The 19705-nt window shown below is 42.2% G+C and overlaps 1 protein-coding gene across 1 annotated transcript; it reads left to right on the plus strand.

The window, feature by feature from the left end:
• The first annotated feature begins 205 nt into the window (after positions 1–205).
• Positions 206–16165, plus strand: LOC115193691 (uncharacterized). Its single transcript, XM_029752601.1, has 5 exons — positions 206–499; positions 1787–1946; positions 2119–2329; positions 14940–15237; positions 15384–16165. The coding sequence occupies exons 2-5, from the start codon at positions 1888–1890 to the stop codon at positions 15785–15787; spliced, it is 972 nt and encodes a 323-aa protein (XP_029608461.1). The 5' UTR covers positions 206–499; positions 1787–1887; the 3' UTR covers positions 15788–16165.
• The last annotated feature ends 3540 nt before the right edge of the window (positions 16166–19705 follow it).

A 19705-nucleotide genomic window follows, 5' to 3' on the forward strand; every position in this document is an offset into this window, starting at 1 on the left:
GAACAACTGTTCATCACTCATTTTAGAGGGCTACTGTTTCTTAATCCTTTTCTGTTAAACAAAATAGAGATGGAGTTTGATGCAATGCAAATGTAACAATATTTCCCTATTCAAGAATATATAGACACATACTTTATTTGTTAGTGGTTTTTGCCCACGAACAGAGACACTTTGTGAGGTTAAAGTCCATCTAGATGTCAATACCTAACTGAGTGCTTAGTGTTCATGTAGGTTCTCATGGAAAATGCATTCCGCTCGGGCCATTGGCCATCACACACTCCACTGCTGCCACACAGAACAGAGGAAGAGCACTGTTTTATACCTGGTTGATAAGGAACACGCTTCTGTGGTTAATATACCCCACCAAGCTGTTTCATCTGTGGATATTGCTTGGAGAGGAGAGGAAGAAGAGGGACGCTGGAGGAGACTGTGGAATGTTGAATAAGTGGAATAAACACCTTTTGTAAAAACACCATGATGGAACAATTGAGACTCAATGGTAAGTCCGTCAGTTTGACATTTTTCATCGTGCACATATTAAGTGTAACAATGTTAGATTTGCTGTTCTTATGCTTGGGTCTATTTGAGTTTTATATGGTGCCTATGTCACATGTTTATGATTCTCGTGTGTGAGGTTACATGCAGACTAGCTATGTACACTACCATTGTACAGTATCATCGTCCCTTCAGTAAGTTCCGTTTACCAAGATGTAAAAAAGTACAATATGCATGGTTTATTTACATAATGACATTTCCAATCTGATAATATTACTAATAGCATGCCCTTTTGTAAAAACAAACCAATCCTCCCACCCTATATTACAGATTACAGATAGAAAGGTGGATATGAAATGTCTAGGAAACAACAGAACATTTTCTTATATATCAAAGTTTGTTGGTTGCGTAGACAGTTTAGCGTATGTTATAGCGGGTGCCGCGAAATGCTTATTGTACTAGCTCCTAACAATGCAGTAAAATGCCAAACAAGTACACAAATAGAAAATTATTAAAATAACAAGAAATTAAGAAATGTAGAACGAAATAGCACTGTAACAGTAATCCAAATGCAATCTATACATATATACACCGGATGAATTTACACAAGATATACTAAGAATGATATGTAGCGTAGATATATTAGAGTGAGCTATGTCAAGAATCCAGTATAAAAATACACAGTACAAAACCCCATGCAAATTGGATAGAATAGCAGGAAATTAGCTATGTGTATAGACAGTATGTGAATAGAAAAGGTGTGTACAGCAGTAGTTAAATAGGATAAGCCTTGACTAGAATACAGTATATACATATGAAGTGGGTAAAACAGTAAGTAAACATTATTAAAGTGACCAGTGTTCAATGACTATGTACTGTACAAAAGGGTTCTGTCCCCATAGGAGATCCCTTTTTGATTCCAGGTAGAATGGGTTCTAAAGGGTTCAACCTGGAACCAAAAGGGATTATTCAAAGGGTTCTTCAATGAGGACAGCTGAAGAACCCTTTTTGGTTCTAGATAGCACCTTTTTTCTAAGAGTGTAGGGCAGCAATCTCTAAGGTGCAGGGTAGAGTACCAGGTGGTAGCCGGTTAGTGACAGAGTCTAAAGTTCAGGGCTTATAGATTTGTGTCTGAGTATGTATAGGGTGCATTCCATTTATTATTCTGTCAAAGTGTTTTGGCAATTACAACTACAGTACCTCACCACAATGGTAAGTTAAAATAATAAAGAAATAAAGATATCAATGTGATTTGTGCCATGGAAGTAATCGGTGATCGCCCAATATTTAGGGAGTGGAAGAACGATGACTCTACCTCCATTACCTGATGCAGTAGAAGGGTTGATAGCTTGACTCCAGCCCCTCTTCCCCTCACTGAGAGGCAGTTGGACTATGACAATGAACCACAGGGGTACCCACCCCACTACCTGGGGCTGTCTCCTCACAGAATGGTATTCACCTGTTTTGTATAATAGTAGACAATAGTTAAATAGTACTTAAATGTAGACACTTGTTTGACAAGCAGTTAATTGCAGTGCATTCCAATTAGTGTATGTGTTAATCAATAATCTCATGAACTACACTCCATCCGTAACACTCTGTACCATTGTGTTCCCTGAGCAGTTCCTGGTGGATGAGATGGAGGAGGAGTGCTTGTACACTGAGGAGGCTTTCATCTGATGTATGGAAGCCTCTTGTGCCATTACTCTGCTTTAGCGCCACCCTTGTGGTCGTGGTGTTATATGCCCTGGCAGATCGGCTCCGCAGCTTTGTAGCTGACATCTTCATTCCCCAGTACCACTACCCGTTTGCTGTACCAATCACCTTTGTACAGGTAGGCCACCATTTGTTCAGGGTTATCATAGGAATAATCTGTGTCGCGTTTTGAGTTGTGGTGTTGGGATTTTGCATGAGCCAACATAATGTTTCTTATCATCATTAGGCCTTTGCTATGTGGTAACTTTTACAAATAATAATATCGATAATTCCTGAAATGTGCTTCTAGTCACATATTCTCAATCGGTTCCCATAGATTAGTATGGGTACTCTCCTGATGCCAGTACTGTTGGAGCTAGGAACACAAGCATTTCACTACAACCGCAATAACATCTGCTAAATATGTGTATGTGACCAATAAAATTTGATTTGATTTATGTGCTTATAGAATGTGGTTATGAGTGAACATGTGTGCTTGTATATTAGGGAGTCTCCATGTATGTGTACACTTACAGCAGTGGTCACCAACCTTTTCTGAGTCAAGATCAATTTCTGAGTCGAGCCCAGATCTACCGCTCAGATTGTTTTTAAACATGACTTAAACAACATAAGCCTATGCAACATTAACCAATTAAAAACAGTTCTGTAGCAATGACGTTTGTGCAGTAGGCTATAAGCCTGCCGATGTTGTTCTTCTCTGACCATTTTGAAATCATCTATATATACATATACAAAAAAACGTGTACAGTATATGATCACACTGGTAATAGGTAATTTGTTGTATCATTTGTGAGGCACAGCTGAGTGAGCATAATCATTAGCTTTTTTTTACTGGGCTGATGGCCTGCATCTGATGGTCAGTCTAAGGGGAGGCAAGGAGCAGCGGTGAGGCTGCCTCTCACCCGACTCACCGTCCCTCCACTTTCCCTCCCTCCACTGAGAAAAGGGGACACAGTCTTCCAGCTGATGGCAAAACTCAAGTCACACTGCATTATTCCTGCATTTCTGCATTACTCCTATGACCAGAGAAAGTGAAATATTCCTTGATAATAAAGAAGACAGAAGCCGCTAATAATAACAACGCAAGCTCATCTGAACACTTTGCTACACTCACTCATTGCAGCTGCAGTGCTGGTTGTAGTGTGAGTGGAAGTAGGGAGAATGTACATATTCCCCTTATTTTATGGGACACTTTTAAATGTGCCTTTAGAAGCCATGCAATGCAGTACTCATCTATAAAACAAAAGCAATTTAGGTCAAAAGAGTACATATTAACAAAGGAAATTGAAGGACAGTACAGTTTGATAGCAATAAAAACTGTACCATAGAGGCATAAGTTAAGAAAGAGGAAAAACAAAAATAAATGGAGGAACTTACTCAAGAAAGATCCAGTGTAATATATTATAAAAATAAATGGGCTGGATGGAATATGGGGAAAAATTGACCAAATTATTTTTCAGTCTTCAACATAGAAATGCTACCGATTTTTTTTTTTGAAACTTGTTACAAATGGAGTCACGCATGATTCACCGAACGATATTTTGAAAGAGGAAGTGAAGTACTTTAAGAATATGTTTTCATTTCAGTCTCCTCCATCTCCAGTAACTGAAGCTAATTGTATAGATTTATTCCCTATTATTCATGTAAAATGTACATCTGTACAGAAAGACTCATGTGAAGGCCAAATTACAGAGGCAGAACTTCTTGATGCAATTAAAGCCTTAATGTCTGGAAAAACTCCAGGGCTGGATGGCATACCAGTGGTAGTATGCCAAACGTTTTCTGATATACTCCGAGGACCATTTTTAGCATGTTAGTTATTAACCACTCCTATGTAAATGGTAGATTATCAGTCATGCAACAAGAAGGTCTGATTTAATTATTGCTGAAACAGGATCCAAGTGGTATATATGAAGATACAGTCCATTTAAAAAATTGGAGGCCTCTTGCTGTAATGCAAAAATTCTAGCTAAATGCTTGGAGCATAGAATTAAAAAGGTATTGTCAGATATTATTCATCCTAATCAGACAGGTTTTTTACATGGACGTTACATTGGAGATAATATAAGACAAGTACTGGAAACAATAGAATACTATGAAATATCGGGGAAACCAAGCCTGGTTTCATAGCTGATTTGGAAAAGGCTTTTGATAAAGTACGAGTAGAGTTTATATATGAATGCCTAGAATATTACAATTTTGCAGAATCTCTTGTAAAATGGGTTAAAGTTATGTATAGTAACCCTAGGTGTAAAATAGTAAATAATGGCTACATCTCAGAAAGTTTTAAACTGTCAAGAGGAGTAAAACAAGGTTGTCCACTATCGGCATATCAATTTATTATTGCCATCTAAATGTTAGCTGTTAAAATTAGATCCAACAATAATATTGAGGGATTAGAAATCCATGGCTTAAAAACAAAGGTGTCATTGTGCGCTGATGATTCATGTTTTCTTTTAAAACTACAATTAGAATCCCTCCACAGCCTCATAGAGGATCTAGATACTTTTGTTAACCTCCCTGGATTAAAACCAAATTCTGATAACATTTTTACATTTACGTCATTTAGCAGACGCTCTTATCCAGAGCGACTTACAGTAGTGAATGCATACATTTAATACATTTTTTATTGTACTGGCCCCCCATGGGAATCGAACCCACAACCCTGGTGTTGCACACACCATACTGGCGTTGCAAACACCATGCTCTACCAACTGAGCCACAGGGAAGACAAGTGTACTATATTACGTATTGGATCACAAAAAAATGCTAATTTTACATTACCGTGTAGTTTACCAATTAAATGGTTTGACGGAGATGTGGACATACTCGGTATACAAATCCCAAAAGAAAGAAATGATCTCACTCCAATACATTTCAATAGAAAGTTAGCAAAAATAGACAAGATCTTGCTACCATGGAAAGGAAAATACCTGTCTGTTTGTGGAAAAATCACCCTGATTAACTCTTTAGTCATATCACAGTTTACCTATTTGCTTATGGTTTTGCCTACACCTAGTGATCTGCTTTTTAAATTACATGAACACAAAATATTACATTTTATTTGGAATGGCAAGCCAGACAAAATTAAAAGGGCCTATTAATATAACAAATATGAATTCAGAGGGCAGAAATGATTAAATATTAAAGCATTAGACCTCTCACTAAAGGCATTAGTCATACAAAAGTTATACTTAAATCCGAAATGGTTTTCTAGTAAATTAGTAAGAATGTCTCACCCCATGTTCAAGAATGGCCTTTTCCCCTTTATTTAGATTACAACGGCTCACTTTCGATTATTTGAAAACAAAACAATATCCAAAATATCATTATTTTTTTTTAACTAAACTAGCCTTAGAAAGTTGGTTGCAATTTCAGTTTAATCCGTCTAAGAAGACAGAACAAATAATACAACAAATATTGTGGTTAAACTCAAATATACTAATTGATCAAAAACATTTATTTTTCAATATATATTTTTTTAAAGGTATAGTTTTTAGCACTGGTGGAGTTATGTCACACATGCAGCTACCACAAACATATGGAAATGTCTGCTTTACCCAAAATTACAACCAACTAATTGCAGCATTAGCACAAATATGGAAGAGGCAAGTGGAAGGGGGAAAAAGTAAGGAACTTGTCTGTCCGGCTTTCATTAAAGACCAAAAATGGTTAAAGAAAATTGTGATAAATAAAAATATATACCAATTTCAATTAAGGACTAAAAAAAATGACAGTTGTGCCATATAAATTGCAAAATAGTTGGGAAGAGATTTTCGATGTACCGATTCCATGGCACGTGGTTTATGATTTGACATGCAAAATGATGCCGGATTCAAAACTTCCAAGTTTTCTATTTAAATAATTTTACAAAATTCTTGCAACCAATAGAATGTTATATATATATATATATATATATATATATATATGGGGGATACAATCTTCTCAGCTCTGCTGATTTTGCTGCGAGGAGGCCGAGTCATTAGATCATTTATTTTGGTACTGTCACGTCCTGGCCAGTATAAGGTTAATTGGTATTGTAGTTTGGTCAGGACGTGGCAGAGGGTATTCGTTTTATGTGGTTCGGGGTGGTGTGTTTGTTGAAGGGGCATTTGATTTAAGTATTCCGGGGTTTTTGGGCACTGTTTGGTTTTCATGTATTCTATGGTTAGTCTAGTGTGTGTGTTTCTATGTTGAGTTAATTGGGGTTGGACTTCCAATTGAAGGCAGCTGTTTGGGTGTTGCCTTTGATTGGAAGTCCTATATTAGTTGGGTGTGTTTGTCTTGTGTTTTGTGGGAGATTGTTCTGTGTTGAGCCTTATGCTTTGCCAGACTGGTTGTTGTTGTTGTTGTTGTTGTTGTTGTTGTTGTTGTTGTTGTTGTTGTTGTTGTTGTTGTTCATTTCGTTCGTTCGTTCTCGTGGTTTTGTTATTTTGATATTCATTTTGAAAGTAAATAAACATCAAGATGAGCATACACATACCTGCTGCGTTTTGGTCCTCCATTACCGACGACAACCGTGACAGAATCTCCCACCAACTATGGACCAAACAGCAGAGGAAGGAGCAGAGGGACTTCGAGTTGGACTGGCGGGAGAAATGGACCTGGGAGGAAGATCTGGACGGGGCCGGACCTTGGCACCAGGCTGGGGATAATCGCCGCCCGCAGTGGGAAATTGAGGCAGCCAAGGCATAGAGGCGGAGGTACGAGGCCATGGACGCGCTGAGGGAGAAGCACGAGAGGCACCCCCAATAATTTTTTTGGGGGGGGCACACGGGTAGTTTGGCTAGGCCTAGGAAGAGCCGGAAGCCAGCTACCCGTGGTATTATGGAGGAGCGTATGGGGTGGAGAGCGCCATGTTTCGCTGAGGAGCGCACTATCTCACCCATACGCATGCACAGTCCGGTGCGAGTTATTCCAGCCCCTCGCAGGTGCCGTGCTAGAGCGGGCATCCAGCCTGGTAGGAGGATGCCTGCGCAGCGCATCTGGTCGCCGGTACGCCTCCGAGGACCAGGCTACCCAACTCCCGCTCTACGCACGGCTACCATCAGGCCCCTGCACAGCCCAGTCTGCCCTGTACGAGCACCCCGCTCGTACAGGGCTACTAGTTCCATCCAGCCAAGGCGGGTTGTGCAGGAGGTAAGATCAAGACCGACTGTGCGCCTCCATAGCCCTGGGTTTCCAGCTCCTGTCTCTCGTGCGAAACCGGAAGTGCGTCAACCCAGTCCGACTCGTCCTGTTCCCGCTCCCCGCACTAGCCTGGAGGTGCGTGTTCACAATCTGGTAAGCCCAGTACCAGCACCACGCACCAGGCTTCAAGTGCGTAAACCCAGCCTCGCCAGTCAACAGTCACCAGAGCTGCCCACCAGTCAACAGTCACCAGAGCTGCCCGCCAGTCAACAGTCACCAGAGCTGCCCGCCAGTCAACAGTCACCAGAGCTGCCCGCCAGTCAACAGTCGTCAGAGCTGCCCGCCAGTCAACAGTCGTCAGAGCTGCCCGCCAGTCAACAGTCGTCGGAGCTGCCCGCCAGTCAACAGTCGTCGGAGCTGCCCGCCAGTCAACAGTCGTCGGAGCTGCCCGCCAGTCAACAGTCGTCGGAGCTGCCCGCCAGTCAACAGTCGTCGGAGCTGCCCGCCAGTCAACAGTCATCGGAGCTGCCCGCCAGTCAACAGTCACCTGAGCTGCCCGCCAGTCAACAGTCGCCGGAGTGGCCAGACTGCGCTGAACTGCCGGAGTGGCCAGACTGCCCTGAACGGCCAGAACCGGAGCCACCTGCTGATATAGGTGGGTTGGGGAGGGGGGGTGTAGCACAGTGCCGTCGTTGATGGCAGCCACCCTCCCTTCCCTCCCTTTTAGTAGAAGGGAAATTTTGTTTTGTTGTTTGGGGTTGTGGTTTGTTTTTTGTTTTTTGTTTTTGTAAGGTGCTTCCGGGGTTAGCACCTTTAAGGGGGGGGGGGTACTGTCACGTCCTGGCCAGTATAAGGTTAATTGGTATTGTAGTTTGGTCAGGACGTGGCAGAGGGTTTTATGTGGTTCGGGGTGGTGTGTTTGTTGAAGGGGCATTTGATTTAAGTATTCCGGGGTTTTTGGGCACTGTTTGGTTTTCATGTATTCTATGGTTAGTCTAGTGTGTGTGTTTTCTATGTTGAGTTAATTGGGGTTGGACTTCCAATTGAAGGCAGCTGTTTGGTGGGATTGGAAATGATGCAGACAATTACATTGATGGAAGCAACAATCTATCCTCAATATTAAAGCTGATCCACCCCCTGAGAAAAAAGTATTAGAATAATTAAAAAATTGTCGAACAAAGTGTTGACAGTGCTGAATAACAACGTATTCATAAAAACTGCTGGTCTTTGCTGTATTCATTGAGTCTCTCTCTAGTCATGGTTTTACAAGTTTTGAAATCTCACAGTATCAACTTGCTGTGGGTTCAAGGTTTCTTTTTACAGTATAGCTTGAGAAATGTGCAGACAGGGTGATCTGAGCTATCTGATTGGCCACCTGTAGGCCTATAGGTGCACTTGACTTTCAGAAAGTATTCAGACCCCTTGACTTTTTTCACACTTTATGTTACAGCCTTATTCTAAAATAGATTGTTTTATCTCATCAATCTACACACGATACCCCATAATGACAAAGCAAAAACAGTTTTTTTTGCAAATGTATTATAAATAGAAAAGTGAAATATTACATTTACATAAGTATTCAGAGCCAGTACTTTGTTGAAGCACCTTTGGAAGTGATTACAGCCTCAAGTCTTCTTGGGTATGATGCTACAAGCTTGGCACATCTGTATTTGGGGAGTTTCTCCCATTCTTCTCTGCAGATCCTCTCAAGCTTTGTCAGGTTGGATGGGGAGTGTTGCTGCACAGCTATTTTCAGGTCTCTCCAGAGATGTTCGAATGGGTTCAAGTCCGGGCTCTGGCTGGGCCACTCAAGGACATTCAGAGACTTATCCCAAAGCCACTCCTGCATTGTCGTGACTGTGTGCTTAGGGTTGCTGTCCTGTTGGAAGGTGAGCCTTCACCCCAGTCTGAGGTCCTGAGCACTCTGGAGCAGGTTTTCATCAAGGATCTCTATATACTTTGCTCCGTTCATCTTCCCCTTGATCCTGACTAGTCTCCCAGTCCCTGCCGCTGAAAAACATCCTCACAGCATGATGTTGCCACCACCATGCTTCACCGTAGGGATGGTGCCAGGTTTCCTCCAGACATGACACTTGGCATTCAGGCCAAAGAGTTCAATCTTGGTTTCATCAGACCAGAGAATCTTGTTTTTCATGGTCTGAGAGTCCTTTAGGTGCCTTTTGGCAAACTCCAAGCGGGCTTTCATGTGCCTTTTACTGAGCAGTGGCTTCCGTCTGGCCACGCTACCATAAAGGCCTGATTGGTGAAGTGCTGCAGAGATGGTTGTCCTTCTGGAAGGTTCTCCCATCCCCACAGAGAAACTCTGGAGCTATGTCAGAGTGACCATTGGGTTCTTGGCCACCTCCCTGACCAAGGCCCTTCTCTCCACGATTGCTTAGTTTGGCCGGGCAGCCAGCTATAGGAAGAGTCTATGTGGTTCCGAACTACTTCCATTTAAAAATGGCGGAGGCCACTGTGTTCTTCGAGACCTTCAATGCTGCAGAAGTTTCTGAGGCACCCTTCCCCAGATCTGTGCGCCGACGCAATCCTGTCTCAGAGCGCTATGGACAATTCCTTCGACCTCATGCTTTGTTTTTTGTTCTCAGATGCACTGTCAACTGTGGGACCTTATATAAACAGGTGTGTGCTTTTCCAAATCATGTCTAATCAATTGAATTTACCACAGGTGGACTCCAATCAAGTTGTAAAAACATCTCAAGGATGATCAATGGAAACAGGATGCACCTGAGCTCAATTTCGAGTCTCATAGCAAAGGGTCTGAATACTTACGTAAAAAAGGTGTCTCTGTTTTTTTATTTGAATACATCTGCAAACATTTCTAAAAACCTGTTTTCACTTTTTCATTATTGGGTATTGTGTGTAGATTGATGAGGGAAAAAATGATTTAATACATTTTAGAAGAAGGCCGTAACAAAACACAATGTGGAAAAGGGGAAGGGAATACTTTCCGAATGCACTGTACTTTATGTTAGCATGTTTCTCACACTTGCTTTAGCCAAAAGGCAGCAGTGTTGCCAAGGCTACTGTCGCCTAGCAATGCTTGACTCGCTTCAATGAATGTCTCTTCAAATTCCCATGATTTGTCAATCTGTTTCAGACCAAACAGCTAGCGTTAAGATTAAGAATACTTTCCCGGTCTGGACGACCTGGAATGATAAAGAGAAGATTTCTAATGCTTACTAGCTTTGTCCTGCTTTGCAGGATCAGGCTAAGTGCTCTAAATAACTTAACTGGCTAGTTTGCCTGTCTCTAAAGAGAAGGGTGAGGTGTACCCCTGTGACTGGATAGAGCGGATTAGGAATAGTTTATACCAATAAAAAGTTACAGATGTTTGACAGAGTTTAGAGAGAGTTTAGAGCGACAGAAAGTTTCTAGCTCACGTCCCACGGAGCACCAGTACGGAAAAAAATGTATGAAATGTATGCATTCACTACTGTAAGTCGCTCTGGATAAGAGCGTCTGCTAAATGACTAAAATGTAAAATGTAAAAATGTCTACTAACAGGTCACTGTGTCATCATTGAGCAGCCTAAATGGAGCCGTTGCTATTGATACTCAGACACAGAGGACAAAAATTATGACGAGGGTGAAGAGAGTGACCACAATTACTGATCACAACTACACAAATATTGACCACACAACTACAGACCACAACCACACAACTACTGACCACATCTATTGACCACAACCACACAACTTTTGACCACAGCCGCACAAGTAGTGACCACAATCACACAACTTCTGACCACATCTAGTGACCACAACCACAGAGCTACTGACAACAACCACACAACTTCTGACCACAACCACAGAACTACTGATCACAACCACACAACTTATGATAACACACCTAATGACCATCCAACTGCTGACCTCAACTACTGACCACAACTTCTGACCACTACCACACTACTGCTGACCACATCTAGTGACCATAAAAACATAACTTCTGACCACAACCACACAACTACTGACCACAACCACACAACTTCTGACCACAATAAGACAATTGCTTACCATATCTAGTGACCAGAACCACACAATGACTTACAACAACCACACAACTACTGACCACAACCACACAACTACTGACCACAAAGACACAACTTCTGACCACAATAAGACAATTGCTTATCATATCTAGTGACCACAACCACACAATGACTTACCACAACCACGCAACTACTGACCACAACCACACAACAACTGACCACAACCACACAACTTCTGACCACAATCACACAACTGCTGAACACCTCTAGTGACCATAACCACACAACCACTGACCACTCAACTACTGACCACTCAACTGCTGACCACAACCACACAACTTCTTACCACATCTAGTGACCACACCTACGTACCACAACCACACAACTATTGACCTCTCTTCTACTGACCACAACTTCTGACCACAACCATCCAACATCTGACCACAACCACACAACTTCTGACCACAACCACACAACTACTGACCACAACCACACAACTTCTGACCACAACCACACAACTTCTGACCACATCTAGTGACCACAACCACACAACTTCCTACCACTCAACTTTTGACCACAACTCCCTACCACAACAACACAACTTCTGACCACAACCACACAACGTGTGACCACAACCACACAACATGTGACCGCATCTAGTGACCACAACCACTGAGATACTGACAACAACCACACAACTTCTGAACAGAACCACACAACTTATGATAACACACGTTCTAAACATTCAACTGCTTACCACAACCACAACCACACAACTACTGACCACAACTACTGACCACAACCACTGACCACAACCACACAACTTCTGACCACAACCACACAACTACTGACCACACAAATACTGACCACAACCACACAACTCCCTACCACAACTACTGACCAAAACCACACAACTACTGACCACAACCACACAACTTATGATAACACACCTACTGACATTCAACTGTTGACCACAACTACTGACCACAACCATGCAACTTATGAGAACACCCCTTCCCAACCATTCGACTGCTGACCACAACTACTGACCACAACCACAAAACTACTGACCACAACCACACATCTACTGACCACAACCACACAATTTATGAGAACACACTTACTGACCATTCGACTGCTTACCACAGCTACTGACCACAACCACATAACTTCTGACCACAACCACACCACTGCTGACCACATCTAGTGACCATTAAAACATAACTACTGACCACAACTGCACAATTTCTGACCACAACCACACAAGTACTGACCACAAACACACAACTTTTGACGACATCTAGTGACCACAAACACACAACTTCTGACGACATCTAGTGACCACAAACACACAACTACTGACAACAACGCAACTTCTGACCACAGCCACACAAATTCTGACCACAACCACACAACTGCTGACCACAACTACTGACCACAACCACAAAAATACTGACCACAACTGAAAAACGTCTGACCACATAACTACTGACCACTACAACTTCTGACCACAACTACACAACTTCTGTCCACAACCACACAACTGCTGACCACATCGATTGACCAAACCACAAAACTACTGACCACTCAACTGCTGACAACAACTTCTGACCACAACCACACAACTTCTGACCACAACAACACAACTGCTTACCACATCTAGTGACCACAACCACATGACTACTGACCACAACAACACAACTTCTGACAACACAAATACTGATCTCTCATCTACTGACCACAACTACTGACCACAACCACACAACTTCTGTCCACAACCACACAACTTCTGTCCACAACCACATAACTACTGACCACAACCACACAAATTCTGACCACATCTAGTGACCACAATCACACAACTACTGACCACAACCACACAACTACTGACCACAACCACACAATGTCTGACCACTGCCACACAACTACTGACCACAACCACACAACTCCCTACCACAACTACTGACCACACAACTTCTGACCACAACCACACAACTACTGACCAAAACCACAGAAATTCTGACCACAACCACAGAACATCTGACAACAACCACACAACTTCTGTCCACAACCACACATATGATAACACACCTACTGACCATTCAACTGCTGACCACAACTACACAATTTCTGACCCCAACCACAAAAGTACTGACCACAAACACACAACTACTGACAACAACACAACTTCAGACCGCAAGAACGCAACTTCTAACCACAACCACACAACTTCTGACCACAACTGCAAAACTTCTGACCACACAACTACTGACCACTACAACTGACCACAACCACACAACTTCTGACCATAACCACACAACTGCTGACCACATCTAGTGGCCACAACCACACGACTACTGACCACAGCCACACAACTTCTGATAACACAAATATTGATCTCTCATCTACTGACCACAACTACTGACCACAACCACTCAGCTGCTGACCACAACCACACAACTACTGACCGCAACTACACAACTTATACCAGAAGCACACAACTACTGACCAGAAGCACCCAACTTCTTACCAAAGAACTATTGCCAACTCAACTGCTGACCACAACTACTGACCACAACCACACAACTTCTGACCACAAAAACAGTTTCTTACCACATCTAATGACCACAACCACACAACTACTGACAACAACGACTCATCTTCTGACCACAACCACACAACTACTGACAACAACGACTCGACTTCTGACCACAACCACACAACTGCTTACCACATCTAGTGACCACAACCACACAACTACTGACCACAACCACACAACTTCTGACCACACCACACAACTACTGACCACAACCACACAACTTCTGACCACAATCACACAACTACTGACCACAACTACTGAACCACTCAACTACTGACCAAACCTACTGGTCACTACTGACTATCAATAGATTTTAAAATGATTTCACTATTCAAGTTATATAATCAAAGTACAACTTTTTAAACTGCTTTCACTATCAAAAAAAATACTTTTAAAAGAGCTTTAGCAAGCCTCACAACTTTACTTGTAAAGTTGCAATCTAGTTATTATTATCATATTTATTATTTATCCTGCTACCAGTCACTTTCTCCTAATCCTCGCCTATGTGTACATATTTTTTTTTTTTACATTTTACATTTTACATATCTACCTCAAATACTCCAGTATCCCTGCACATTGTAAATGTGGTACTGGCACTGACCTTGTATATAGCTTCTTCTCTTATTGTGTTTAAAAAAAATGATATATACATTTCATTTTTTATTAGTTATACTATTTTGATATTGATTACTGCACTGTTGGTTTGAGCTTGCAAGTGAAGCATTTCACTGTACCTGCGCATGTGAAGTTGAACTACAGTATATCTGTGAGTGAGACCCTGGGTGAATTGATACAGTACATGTGTTGCACATGCATGATTGGAAGACCCAGGCCCAAGGCAAAAAATACCCTAAATCACCTGAGTTAGTTTTTTTCTTGATACTGCAGGACATAATTGGCTACCTCTTGCAATCTCCAGGATGTCTAATGTTTAAAATGGCTAATGATGGCTAATGTTTACCTGTGTTTATGGGATGTCTCTCCCAGGTGCTGGTGACTCTGCTATACTTGCTGGTCCTCCATGCCATGGGCCTGGCGCCACTGAAGCCCTACTCTCTGTCTCTGGGAGAGCGCCTGCTGGTGCCCTCTATCTGTGGGAGTGCCCAGGCTGTGCTGGGTGTGTGGGCAGAGGCCAGTGCCCACTCTGGCATGTACCCACTCACCATGGGCCTGCTGCCCCTGCTCTGTGTGGGCTGGAGCCACTGCCTGCGACTGGCACTACTCCCGTCAGTCCACCTAACGGGCCTTATCACAGTCATCACTTTCACCTCCATCACTATCACAGGTAAATGCGTTTACAGTGTTTAGCTTGAGGGGAAAGTCAGCTCTCTAACCAGCATTTACCAGTTAATAACAGACTCATAGCCTCAAATGTGATGGTGTGTCAATCATCTGTGTGTCAGTACACTAACTCACCCCTTCTCCCTGCAGTGTCTCAGGGTCTCCCGTCAGTGGAGGTTCTGGAGTGTCTTTACGCCCCACTGGCCCTCCTTCTCCACAGCCTCTCTCTGACCTGGCTGGCCAAGGTGGCTGAAAACGAGCACCGGCACCACATCAGCTCCCACACCTCGCCCTTTGACCTGTACTTCACCCTGATGGTGAACCAGAGCCTGGTGCTGGGCTTCCTGTGCCTGCTGCACCCGGAGGGCCCCCGGGCACTAGGCGAGGGTAGCTGGCATAGCCTGCTGTTCATGGGGTACCTGCTGGCCATACTGCTGCTGGGAGCGCTACAGAATCTCTTGGTCGACATGGCTGCTCTGGCATTCTCACCGCTGGCTGCAGCAATACTTCACACGGCACATGGATTATCAAGACCTTTGTACAGCCTGTTGTAGAGATCCAACATAGAGGAGGATGACGTTTATTGTAGAGACTAGTCAGTCTGAAGTCAGTTTTGCATTCCTCTTAATGATTAAAGGGAGGATTTGTCAAGGATAATCTGATCCTAGATCTGTGCCAGGAGCAGGATACATAGTTTTACTACAGAGCAGTATTATTCAGTCTAGGAGCCAAGACTTCAACTCCCATGGTGCATCGCTTGGGACTTTTATTACGATTGCATTTTGTTCCTAACCTTTGGGCTGGATTGATTTGATTGTTAACTTCAACCATATAGGAATTATCAGGTGACTTGAATCAAATCCAATCAAGCTTTATTTATACAGCACATTTCAGACATGGAATGCAACGCAATGTGCTATACAAGAAAAAAATTAAATAATGGAAGTAAAAACTGAAATATTTAATACACAACAAACATAAGATTAAAAAAAATTAAGAATGACACAAACTGAACGACTAAAAGGCACCCTAAGTCAAAGCAAAGCTAAAAAGATGTGTTTTCAGATCTCTGAAATATGTCCACAGTTTTGGTCCCCCTCAAGTTCTCTGGCAAGTTATTCCAGAGGCTGGGAGCATAAAGGCTGCTTCTCCATTCCTCTTGGTCCTAGGCTTTGGGATAGTTAAAAGACCAGTGCCAGAGGACCTGAGGGACCTACTGGGTACATAACTTAAAAGCATGTCTGACATTTTAAACATGTCTAGCCATTTTAAACAGCATGGATGAATCGCTCTGTTGTTATCATCTATGCATAGTCACTTTAACTCTACCTACATGTACATATTGCCTCAATTACCTTGACTAACAAGTGCCCCCGCACATTGACTCTGTACCGGTACCCCCCTGTATATAGTCTCGGTATTGTTATTTTACTGCTGCTCTTTAATTACTTGTTACTTTTATCTCTTTTTTCTTTTTCTTTTTTTAACTGCATTGTTGGTCAGGGGCCTGTAAGTAAGCATTTCACTGTAAGGTCCACACCTGTTGTATTCAAAGCATGTGACTAATATAATTTGATTTGACATGTATTGGCATGCACAATCGTGGATTAATATAAAAAACAATAAAATAATCTTAAAATTCATTCTAAAACTCACAGGCTGCCAGTGCAGACCTTAAAACCGGTGTAATGTGTGCTCTCTGTCTGGTCTTGGTCAGTACCCGTGCTGCAGAATTCTATATGTTTTGCAGGATTTATTTGGAAGACCAGACAGGAGAGCATTACAGTAGTCAAGCCTGCTTGTAAAAAAAGCATGGATGAGTCTCTCTGTAGCAACCTGAGAGAGAAACGGATGCAGTTTGGCAATGTTCCTCAGGTGGTAAAAAGCTATTTTGTCCACATTCTTAATCTGTGATTAGAAATTTAGTTCAGAATCCAAAATAACACCTCTGTGTTTTACCTGCTGTTTTATCTTTATTGCCTGTGAATTAAAATGTGTGACTAGATTCTCTCTCTGTGCTTTGGCTCCAACATCAAGTACCTCGGTCTTGTCTTGATTTAGCTGGAGGAAGTTATGAGCCATCCAAGTATTTAAATCACTAATACAGTCTAATCATTTATCCGAGGAGCTAATATCCTCTGGTAACACAGAAATGTAAAGTTGTGTATCGTCTGCGTAGCAATGAAAATCAATGCTGTGATTTCTGATAACGCTGCCAAGGGGTAACAAATATAAACTGAACAGTACCAGACCCAAAATCGAACCTTGTGGAACGCCATGTGATATGTATTTTCTCTGAGTTATGTTCACCAAGGGTGACAAAAATCTCTTGACCGGTTAAATACGTCCTTAACCAATTTAGAACTGGACCGGAGAGGCCAACACATCTCTACATTCTGTCCAGAAGGGCATCATGGTCAACAGTGTCAAATGCAGCACTAAAATCCAAGAGCACAAGGACAGAGAGCTGTTTGGCATCTGTATTGGCTCTAAGATCATTTACCACTTTAACTTTAACTAATGGAATAAAAAAATTGAGTTAGTTGGCAAAAAATGAATAATTTATTTGTTTGAACACCAATTTCTACAGAATTTTACTTAAGAATGGAATGTTGGAGATTGGCCGAAAATGTCTAAGTACTGAAGAATCTAGATTACTTTTCAGACAGAGTTTCACCATAGCAGTTTTTAGTGCAGTGAGGAAAGTGCCTTTGAACAGGGAGTGGTTAACAATAGCTTGCCGTTCTCCAGATATGCAATTAAAAACAGTTTTGAAGAAGGTGGTGGGGATAGGATCGAGAAGGCAGGTAGAAGTCTTAAGTTGTGATATCAATTTCCTGAACATGTCTGTGTCAACCAGGGAAAATAAATCCATAGTGCCTTTGCGTAGTAGACTAGGGCACATAAAGAACTTCTCATCAGGTCTTGTTTGACTGATACCCAGCCTAATGGGTGTCATCTTATCTCTGAAATATGCCGCAAACTCATCACATTTACAGTTGAAGTCGGAAGTTTATATACACCTTAGCCAAATACATTTAAACTCAGTTTTTCACAATTCCTGACATTTAATCCTAGTAAAAATGCTCTGTCTTAGGTCAGTTAGAATCACCACTTTATTTTAAGAATGTGAAATGTCAGAATAATAGAGATAATGATTTATTTCAGCTTTTATTCCTTTTATCACATTCCCAGTGGGTCAGAAGTTTACATACAGTCAATTAGTATCTGGTAGCATTGCCTTTAACTTGTTTATCTTGGGTCAAACATTTTGGGTAGCCTTCCACAAGTTTCCCACAATAAGTTGGGTGAATGTTGGCCCATTCCTCCTGACAGAGCCGGTGTATCTGAGTCAGGTTTGTAGGCCTCCTTGCTCGCACATGCTTTTTCAGTTCTGCCCACAAATTTTCTATACGATTGAGGTCAGGGCTTTGTGATGGCCACTCCAATACCTTGACTTTGTTGTCCTTAAACCATTTTGCCACAACTTGGGGAAGAATGCTTGGGGTCATTGTCCATTTGGAAGACCCATTTGTGACCAAGCTTTAACTTCCTGACTGATGTCTTGAGATGTTGCTTCAATATATCCACATAATTTTCCTGCCTCATGATGCCATCTATTTTGTGAAGTGCACCAGTCCCTCCTGCAGCAAAGCATCCCCACAACATGATGCTGCCACCTCTGTGCTTCACGTTTGGGATGGTGTTCTTCAGCTTGCAAGCCTCACCCTTTTTCCTCCAAACATAACGATGGTCATTATGGCAAAACAGTTCTATATTTGTTTCATCAGACCAGAGGACATTTCTCCAAAAAGTATAATCTTTGTCCCCATGTGCAGTTGCAAACCGTAGTCTGTCTTTTTTATGGCAGTTTTGGAGCTGTGGCTTCTTCCTTGCTGAGCGGCCTGTGAAGTGCACCAGTCCCTCCTTCAGCAAAGCACCCCCACAACATGATGCTGCCACCTCCGTGCTTCATGTTTGGGATGGTGTTCTTTGACTTGTAAGCCTCCCCCTTTTTCCAAACATAACAATGGTCATTATGCCCAAGGTTCATGTACTGAATAAAAATCTAAAGTTATATGCGTTTCCATCGCATTTTGAACTATAGATTTGTCACAAAAACTGTTGCGTTAAATAGCAAATGGGCCTACTCTGGTCTTGGTGCCTGTACAGCTCACAGATAGTGCGGGAATGCTGTGCGGGTAGGCTCTACATAATGCGATTATTTTATTTGTATTTGTCAAACGGCAGTCAAGCATCGATCATCATGTTACCAGAATCAGACCCTTCATATTTATTGGAAAGGCGCATCAAGATCAGCGTGCACTTTCACCTCCCTGTGAAGTTCATCAAAGTTATTTCATCTGTGGCCTACTAAACTGCATGGTTGGAAGGACCAAACGCCATTTCACCGCATGGCTCCAAGTTTACTTTGACATGATGGTTTTTATATCAATATTTGGTCTTTCCCC

The sequence above is a fragment of the Salmo trutta genome, chromosome 5 (genome assembly GCF_901001165.1).
Source record: "Salmo trutta chromosome 5, fSalTru1.1, whole genome shotgun sequence".
Taxonomy (NCBI): Eukaryota; Metazoa; Chordata; class Actinopteri; order Salmoniformes; family Salmonidae; genus Salmo; species Salmo trutta.

What these genes read in the sequence shown, in the direction of transcription:
- LOC115193691 (XM_029752601.1), top strand. Translation starts at nt 1,888, where the DNA reads ATGACAATGAACCACAGGGGTACCCACCCCACTACCTGGGGCTGTCTC. An exon ending in GGCTGTCTCCTCACAGAATG is followed by an intron (nt 1,947 to 2,118) that starts GTATTCACCTGT and finishes TTCCCTGAGCAG; the next exon opens with TTCCTGGTGGATGAGATGGA. An exon ending in TACCAATCACCTTTGTACAG is followed by an intron (nt 2,330 to 14,939) that starts GTAGGCCACCAT and finishes TGTCTCTCCCAG; the next exon opens with GTGCTGGTGACTCTGCTATA.